This window comes from Chinchilla lanigera, unplaced genomic scaffold (assembly GCF_000276665.1).
Source record: "Chinchilla lanigera isolate Chin_1 unplaced genomic scaffold, ChiLan1.0 scaffold00023, whole genome shotgun sequence".
Classification (NCBI taxonomy): Eukaryota; Metazoa; Chordata; class Mammalia; order Rodentia; family Chinchillidae; genus Chinchilla; species Chinchilla lanigera.
The window spans coordinates 1,507,750-1,517,340 of NW_004955424.1; the positions used below are offsets into that span (position 1 = coordinate 1,507,750).

At 42.3% G+C, this 9,591-nt stretch overlaps 1 protein-coding gene across 2 annotated transcripts in view; it reads left to right on the forward strand.

Annotated features, from left to right (window-relative positions):
- Window positions 1-185: 185 nt before the first annotated feature.
- Polr1a (polymerase (RNA) I polypeptide A, 194kDa) overlaps window positions 186-9,591 on the forward strand; it is an 87,134-nt gene continuing 77,728 nt past the window's right edge. For both annotated transcript variants that reach the window (XM_005385408.1, XM_005385411.1), the window contains exons 1-3: window positions 186-364; window positions 5,774-5,978; window positions 7,105-7,254. In XM_005385408.1, the coding sequence (XP_005385465.1) occupies window positions 288-364; window positions 5,774-5,978; window positions 7,105-7,254 (432 nt within the window). In that variant the 5' untranslated portion in view covers window positions 186-287. The remainder of the gene's footprint in view (window positions 365-5,773; window positions 5,979-7,104; window positions 7,255-9,591) is intronic.

A 9,591-nucleotide genomic window follows, 5' to 3' on the forward strand; every position in this document is an offset into this window, starting at 1 on the left:
AATACTCCTCATTTGTCTTGAAGAAATTTTCTGAAACTATTATTTTAATGTTTCATATATTTTTAAATATTTTCAAAGTAAAAAAGAGTAAAAATTCTGAAAAATAATTTCCCTCCCCTCCCCGGAAAAAGTGATTCTGTCCACGTAACTACGCCAGCCTGCGTTTCCCGCGCGCAGGCGCAGTTTGAATCACGTGTTGGTTCCTGAGTTGCGGCTGAGTTGCGAGTTCTCGGGTGGTGAGGGGGACATCTGTTTCTGCGTGTCGGGTCTCAAAACGGACCTAGAGGATGTTGGGCTCCAAGAACATGCCCTGGCGGCGGCTGCAGGGCATTTCCTTCGGGATGTATTCGGCTGAAGAGCTCAAGTAAGGAGGTGGTGGGAAGCGTGGATATCCCTGGTGCTGAGGTGGGCGCCATGAACTACTATTCCCAGAAGGCCTTTCGCCGAGCCTATCGGCGAAGGGCATGATTGTATGTCGTGTGCCTCCCGCTGGTCACCGCAGTCCAGGCCACATTCCCGAGCCCGTGTGTCCTGCCTGTGTACGACGCGGTGGGGCCGGAGATGCACCGCAGTACTGCCTTACCGCCCGATCATCTTTTCCTTAATTAAATAGCGTTTAATTTCTGTAGTGACTTACACGTAGCCGTTGAAATGCAGTTTCCTCTTGTTTGCACATTGATTATCCTTTAGCCACGGTTCAATCCATAGAGCAGGGTCCCTCATCTATTTTCTACCTAGTTACTGAGTTACTGAAACTCTCTTTAGTCCTCAGTTTTATCACGGTACCATTTGGCACTCTTCACCGCACCCTCTTGAAGCTTTGCTGTCTTCCAGGATCTTTCTTTTTACTATATGTGGAATAAGTAGTTTTTCCTTTCTCCCTCCCTCCATCAGGCTGTCAACCGTTGAGCATCCTCTTTTAGCCAGGTACTAAGTAAGCTGGGTGTTCACATGTCGCGGAACATGATCCGTGTTCCTTGAGGTCCTATTCTATTCCTATCTTAAATATTGACTGTAAGGATTCTTAGCGTTTTTTTTATTGATGCGCCCAAATTTAAGTCTCCAGCCAAAAATTCTTTTCCTGATTTTTAGGTGAATTTCCAATTATTTAACTGTTTTCTCGACATCTTTACTTGACTTTTCACAGGAATCGTAAACTCATCTATTAAAATTTCAACATACACCGTTCCCACACATGCAAACTGAAGTGGAACTTGCTTTCCAAAACGGTGTGTCTAGTCTAGTATAAAATGGTCACTAGAAATGGGGAAATTCTAATTCTAAACTTAACTTTTCCAACAAATTTCTAATTTATTTGATCCATCTCTTGCTCTGTGTCATATTTATGTTTTATATTTTATACTCTTTCACACCTATTGCTACTGCCTTAGAGCAGGCCCTTACATGTTTAAATCACCCCCATTCCTATCCAGTCCATCCTACACACGGCTGTCAAAAATGAGTCTTCCACAATGTGTATGTGTTTATCTGTCACTCCCCACCCCCTTTGGTTTTTTGAGACAGAGTCTCACTAAGTTCAGGCTGGTCTTGAACTCACTATGTAGCACAGGCTGGCCTCAAATTCACAGTGAGCCTGTGAGTTCTTCCCCAGCCTCCCCAAGTGCTGAGATTATAGGTGGGTGCCACCATGCCCAGCTTCATCTGTCACTTTTTTTTTTTTTTTTTTTTTTTTTTTTTTTTTTTGAGACCAGACTCGCTATGCAGTTCAGGCTGGCCTTGAATTCACTTTGTAGCCCAGGCTGGTCTCGATCTCGCAAGGATCCTCCTGTCTCAGCCTCCTGAGTGCTGGGATTATAGGCGTGCGCCACCACGCCCAGCCAATACTTATTTTAGCTATAATATCATCCCTGCTCCAGCTCCACTAAATAACTTGTATATTGCAGAAATTGCTATTATACTATCAAGCTATTCTGCATTGAGTGTCCTTTCTGCCAGCGTGACCTGCTTCCCTCTGTCCCTCACCAAACATGCACCTAAAGGCTCAGTTCAATGTCCCTCATTTTCTGAGATCTTTCTGCTCCTAATGCACTGTGCTTTAATTGCTTTTGTGACTGTTTACATTTGTCTCTGTCCATCAGCCTTGAGATTCTTGTGTCTTGTTCCTTTCTTTTTTCTTCAAGGTTGAATGAATAAATAGGTAAGTAAACTCCTGAGCTATAGGTACCAATTGTAACTGTGTACTAGTTTATCATCCCTAGCCGTAAGTAGATAGTTTTGTCCAAAAGCAAAAATGTTTTAGGTTGCTTGCATTTTTTAAAAGATAATTGTAGTCAGGCTTGGTGGCGCATGCCTGTAATCCCAGCACTCGGGAGGCTGAGGCAGGAGGATCCTTGCAAGTTTGAGACCATCCTGGGCTACAAAGTGAGCCCAAGGCCAGCCTGAACTGCATACAGAGACCCTGTCTCAAAAAAAAAAGATAATTGTAGCCAGATGTAGTGGTGCACGCTTATAATCGTAGCATCTGGGAGGCTGAGGCAGGAGGATTGCCATGAGTTTGAGGCTAGCCTGGGCTACATAACAAGTTCAAGATGAGCCTGAATTACAGAGCAAGACCTTGTCTCCAAAAAAGTAAGCAACAACAAAAAAAACCAAAAACCCAAAAGATAATTGTAGTTTTCAAATAAGAAATAGCGCGAACAAAATTTATATCCATCACTAACATTGTAGACCTTTTTTGATATAAGGTTGAGAAATTTAAATAATTGTCCTTTTTATGGTGTTAAGCTCTCGTTGCTTTCTATCTCAGAGTAAAAGCCAGGTGACCTGGTAGGGCCATTCTGGTCCAGACTTCACCTCAGTTCCAGTTACCCTGGCCACCTTGCTGACCCAGAACACACTGGCACACACCTACCTTCGATGTCTGCCTTGCCTGCTGCTGCTTCTTGTAAAGTCTTTGACTGGGTGATTGCAGCATTTGCTCCTTCATCTCCTTTAGGCCTTTGCCTAACTCTTTCCTTAGTGACAACTTCTGTGGTCACTTGGTCCACATCTTTCTTTCCTCTCCTGCATTATTTTTCTCTATAGCTGTCTGAAGCCTACATACGTAATTTAATGTGTGTGTGAGGGGAGGTATTTGTTTTGTTTTTCTTCTCTTCCTGCAATGGAGTATAAAGTCTGTAAGCATAGAGATCTTTATTTTCCCCCGCACTCAAAACTGTATCTGTCACATAAGCAAGCAGGCAATACGTATTTGTTGCGTGCATTAGTAGATAGGTAGAGGAACAATGTACTTAGCACTTGGCACTTTGAGTCCTTACTATAACCATTTATGATGGTACTGCTGGTTAAGGGAAAAGAAATTCAGGCCCAGAGAATAAAATGTTTCTTTAGAACTGGCAGAAGTCATCCTCAAATCCAAGTCTGTTGGTCTTAAAGTGCGTATCCGGCAGTAGAATCCTTATTGGTACCCCTCCCCTACATCCCACTCTTATAATGTAAAGAGTGACTTTCTCCTCTATCCTAGCACAGAGAGCAAGTTGTTCCAGGGACTATATTTTTTTACATATTCTGACACATTCAGGACAAGCGATTATCATATGTTTCACTGCCCTGAGGCTCTGGTTTATTTGTATTATTATCCTGCCAGCTTGAGCCACTGGTGTGCATCGCTTCTCTGCCTTTTGGCTAAGATCAGGTGGAGCCACTGGTGTGGTACACGCATGATTGTCTCATTGACTGGCACAGGATAGTCCTATCGGGTGGTACAAGGTACACAATGGAATATTATTTAGCCCTAAAAAGCAAGAAAATTCTGATACATGGACATGGATCAACCTTGGGGACATTAAGTTGAGTGAAATAAGTGACTCACAAAAGGACAGTAGAATATGATTCCACTTAACATATGGTACCTAGAGGGATTAGATTAATTGAAACAGCAAAATAGTGGTTGCTTGGTAATGGGGAGAGAGGAATGAGGAATTAATTGTATAATAGATATAGATTTCACTTTTGTAAGATGAAAAGAGCTGTGCAGTTTGGTGATAGTGATAGTAGCACAGTGTGAATGTACTTAATACCACTTGATTGTATTCTTTAAAATGGTTAACATGGTAAGTTCTATGTATATTTAATTATGATTTCAAAAATTAAGGGGGAAAAACAAGAAGCTAAGTAGTTTAGTATTATTCAGTTCAGGGTTGCAGGTGAACTCCAGCTTGGTGTGAAGAGACCAGACATAACGTCCGCTTAAAGTTTCTGGTGAAATTTGCTTACCACCACCAAGGTGACCATATAGGTAGCCACTGCAGTCAATCTGCCTAAAGGTAGATCTTTCAGACTGGCACTGACTGTTCAATGTTAAAGTGTCCAAGGTTTGAACAGTGGACCATCATCACGTTATACTCAGTATATGTGTTACCTTCCTGAAAAACTTAGCACTTTTTATGTTGGTTTTCAATAAGATGTTAGATTGGGATGGTTCTTTTGTCCTTATCTTTATTTTCTAAATTAGGAAAGTTTTAAAGACGCAAAGTAGGCTTTTTAATAATACAGTTATGTGTCATGTAGTGATAAGGATGCCTTCTGAGAAGTGCATCAATAATTGCATCTTGTGAAACATCGTAGAGTGTACATACACAAACCTCGATGGCCTAGCGTGCTACCCACCTGGGTCTCTTGTATGTATCATTTAATATGCAGCCCATTTTTGACAGAAACACCTACAGGCAATATATGACTAGTTATTCATTTGTCCTTTAGGAGCCTCTTTAAACAAACATAAAATGTGATGAAATCTTTTGTAAAGCAAGTTCTGTTTCTTAAAGCTTTGAATATCTGTATTAGTTTTCTTAAATTTGCTATTTCTGATTACAAGTGTTGTACATCTCTTTCATTGAACTGAGTTAGGTCTGTTTTATGTCGTGCTTCCTTCACATTCTGGCTGTCACTTGGATTAAATTGCCTAACTACTCTAAGATCCCCTCTAAAAAAACACATAGAGTGATGCTTATCTCAGAGAGCTAAGACCAGGAGTACACTTGATCTTATTCAAAAGGCCAAGAAGTAATTTCAAGACCAAGTAAATAATGCTGCTTGTAAAGCAGAGGGTAGTACATGCTTAAGATTCCCTTTGATAAAAAGTTGACCAATGCACTGGGTGTGAATTTTACTCGATTTTTTTTTTTTTTTAAATTTTACTGTTCTTATTTAATACATACTTACTGAATGTTATAGTTTAAATGTAAAATGTACCCTCAAGTGTCATGTGTCTGAAGGCTAGTTGGATTATGTTGGTGCTTTACTCATCTGTGGGTTCATCCACTGATAATTTCAGTAGCTGAACATGTTGTTAGGGGGTGGGGCCTGGTTGGAGGTGGGTCACTAGGGGCATCACTTAGAAAGGCGTATTCTTGTTCCTGGGCTCTTCTCTCTCTCCCCTGGCTGCCATGTGATGAGCAGCTGTCCTCCGCCATGCTGCCATGTCATTTCTGTGTTGGAGCCCACTGACCATGGGTTGAATTCTCTACAAACTGTAAGCCAAAATAAACCTCTCCTCTGTGAAGTTGTAGATATTGAGTATTTTGTGCCAGTGATGGGACTGTGACTGATACACTGAATAACAATTGTGTGCTAGCCCTGCATGGGTGTTGGGTATAGTGGTAAGCAGGACTATGAGAGACTCTGCTGCCAGCACATTCAGTATGTCAGAGGAAACCATTAACCCTTTGAGTACAGTTTTGTAAATGCTGGAAAGGAAACATTAGAAAGGTCTATAACCTGAATTTTCTCTTGTTCTTTTTTATCTCTTTAGGAAATTAAGTGTTAAATCCATCACAAACCCACGGTACCTGGACAGCCTGGGGAACCCATCAGCAAATGGTCTATATGACTTAGCATTGGGCCCTGCAGATTCGAAAGAAGTGTGCTCCACCTGTGTACAAGATTTCAACAATTGCTCTGGGCATCTGGGCCACATTGAGCTCCCGCTCACAGTGTACAACCCTCTCTTCTTTGATGTATGTGCTGCCTGGGGTGTGTGGGTCTCGGGTGCTGAAGGGATTGTGAGGCCACAGCTTTTCCCACAGAAGGTGTCTGAGAAGCTTAAGCTCTAGAGGCTTTGTGTTAAAGCATTGTCTAGAAAGAAAACCTAGAAGAGTCAAACACAGGTTGAATTATCTGAAGTACTTGGGACCAGAAACGTTTTTGATTTCAGAATTTTGAAGATTTTGGAATAGTTGCATGTAATAGTGAGATGTTGGTGATGGACCCCAAGTCTAAACAAATTCATGTTTCATATATATATCTGTATACCCAGTCTGAAGGTAATTTTATATATTTCTCATGCACCTGCATTTGGACTGTGACCCATCACATGAGGTCGGGTGTTTCCCCTTGTGGTACCAAGTTGGTGCTCAGAAAGTTGTACATTCTGGAACTTTTTGGATTGGTGATATTCAGCCTATTATTTTGACTTTCCTTATACCTCTGATTAAGCAAATTGCAATTTGATTCCAGTTGAGAGGTGCTCTGGTTTGATTATATTCACATGAGGACAAATGTTCAGATTTATTCCTTGCACCTTTTGTTCTACAGGCTTTATGCTTTTCAGAAACCTAGTTCTGAATACAGAACTTGAGTGTTCTTAAGGCCTCAGAGCTCTTAAAATGGATCTATAGAGTGTTCCTTGGTAGCAGGAAAAGCAAAGCTTCAGAAAGCCCAACAATCAGATCAAAATAAAACATAAAGTCCTGCTTGTGCATATTTAGCTTACAATATCAGTGAATGTAGCCTCTGGAAGTGTTTTTTAAAGCTACTTCTTCGTGTACGTAGACATGATTTGTCTGCTAAATCTATTAAAGAAAGGTTATTGCCATAGTTAAGTAACTGTACAAGAGAAAAGTTAATATCCTGTCTCACCATAACTAAATTTCACATTTTAATGAGTTAAATTGAAACCATAAAAGAAAACATAGAAGAATACTTCTAATTCTTAGAGTCAAAAAGGCCTTTCTAAACATATGGGCAGGAGTAGAGTTCTTAAAAGAGCAAATTGACTGCAGAAAGAAAAATCTCAGGAGTACACAAAATCATCAAGAGTGCTATGTCTCTTTCTGATATCCTGTTCCTTTTTATACTCTTTAGAAACTCTACCTGCTGCTCCGAGGTTCCTGTTTAAACTGCCACATGCTGACCTGTCCCCGAGCTGTGATTCACCTCCTTGTCTGCCAGCTGAAGGTTCTGGAAGTTGGGGCCCTACAAGCAGTATATGAGCTGGAGCGAATTCTGACCAGGGTAGGTAGATAATGGTAGACACAGAAATCAGGAAAGCCAAGTAGTGGGGAGTAAGAGATGTTTGTATGTTGTTCTTAATTACCATCCTTATAGTCACCAGAGTATGACTCAGGTGAAAGGTACCTATGCAGGTAGCCCTTATGGGGTATAACGGCAACAGCAAGCAGAAACACTGAAACAACACCCAGGATTTGGATGCAGATTGAACATCAGATGGGCACTGAGAGTGAATCAGTTGTCCCTCAAAATGTCAGGCCTTGAAGGCCCAGGGAGGGAAGTTTTTACAGGGTTTCAAAGGGGAGGTACAGCAGTAGAGTATTTGGCTGTCTTTGATTGGTTCTTATAATATGCATCATAGTAACCAGCTGTGCATCACAGTGACAGACATTTCTAAGAAACAGAAGCAACCAGAACTACAACAGAAACTGTCACCTGGGCCACTGAAGTATACTGACTGGGGGTGAGGGCCATTTTCTGCTGTATTTCCCCCATTTCAGTTTCCCTGGCAAGTCTTTGCTGGGCATATTATGTATGATCTTTTGAGACAAGGCCCAACTAGAAACAGTAACGTCAGTGATCCTAGGATGGACCCTAGCCAAGGTCCCCAGTGTTGTCTTATTACAGTTTTTTCCTAAGTTGTTTTTAGGAAGAGACATAATTTAGGCCTCTCTGTTCTGTAACACTACTCTGACAAGGAGAAAAACCATAGCTAGCAGGGAGGCAGGGAAGCAAGGACTGGGGTAAGCAGCCTGAAAAGGCACAAAAATCAGGGGAATCATGTATTGAGGTATGGAGCAATATTGTTAACAGTATCCTCAGGCTTCAGCCATGCATGGACTGGTCAGTGTCGAGAGTGATTAGAGCAGGGCTTTGAGTGTCTTGTCTCTTCATAGTGAGCTTCAGAGGAGCTATCTGGTCCAGGTATACGAGGCTGAATTTCTGAAACTTTAAGAGCTGTTAATACAATATGTGCAGGTGTGTCCACAGGTATAGCTGGTCTTTCAGCTAAATTTTTATGGAACTGGTACAAGCTATTTTTTAACTTTTTTAGAGCTTTGTGACCTGTATGCTGTATGTAGTTTCTATTTAATCTAGTTTTTGAGTTACTTGTGTAGTTTTGAGTTACAAATGCAGGCCTGTTGTTGCTGCCAGTGGTCAAGGGTAAGCCATATCTAGGGGTGATTTTTTTACAGCAGAACCCTGCAGACTTTTGTTGCTCTGTCAGCTTGGGTAGGTAATGCCTTGGGCCAACCTGAGTAGGTGCAGACGAGCACTAAGTCTGTCTGTATATCCTGGTGGAGCTCAGGGCTGATGACCCAGATGCTGAAACCTGAGCTGGCTGCAGGGGATACAGGTGCCACCTCTGTGGCTTGAGCTTGTACAACATACAGTGCGGCAGGTTTGGCTGTGATTAAAGTAGATCTTCTAGGAGTACCAGGCAAAGTTTTTCTGGCTAGGGTTGATGTTTCGGTCAGTTGGATCCCCAGAAGGGGCTTTAGAAGTGCAGGTTTGGTGTCCTTGGTGGCAGGTTTCCAAACAGCAGGAAGCAGTAACAGGAGAGCTTTGGCCAAAATAGCTTTGTCCAAGGTGACCACAGTATATCTAGCCTGTTGGACTGTACCCCTAACAGTGCTACTTCCATCCTTACTCAGCATCTGTCAGGGGTTTGTTTTTAAGTCTGATTGGCTTGAGAACAGTTGATCAGTTAGTGCCAGGTAGTCACAGTCTGGTGGGTCCAGCTTGGTGGGCAGGACTGAGTGGTCCTCCGTTACTCAGGAGGTCCAGTACATCATGTGGCACCTGGACAGTTAGGTCTTGCCCTAAGGTGAGCTTGTCAGTGTTCTTGATCAGAACACCAGTGGCTGTTAGACCACGAAGTTGCAGGGAGCCCCTAACAACTGGATCTAAGTATTTGCACAGGTAGGCCACTGGGTGCTCCCAGGAGCTGACAGTCTGAGTAAGTATCAGTTGTTTTTGTGCAGCTCCAAGAAATTTGTACAGTTTCTCTCTTGTAACCAGTTTCTACCAGATATTGCAGCAGAGCTTTGTGCCTTTCTCTTCATTAATTGGAAGCGTAGTGATACTTTGTGCCAGGAAACTAGTGAAGTCAGCTGTGAGGGCTCCTCTAAAGAGGGTAAACAAGTATTGAACCTCTGAGAGGTTGAGTCCAGAGCTGCTGGGGTCTTTTCATTTAAGGGTGAAAAGGGGCTGGCTGACAGGAGCCAACCAAAGGCAGAAGGTGGCATTCTTTAGGTCCTGGCAGGTATACCAGCAGGCTGTGGGTGGCAGAAGACTGAGGCAACATATGGAGGGCAATTGCAGCAACATTGGCAGAGT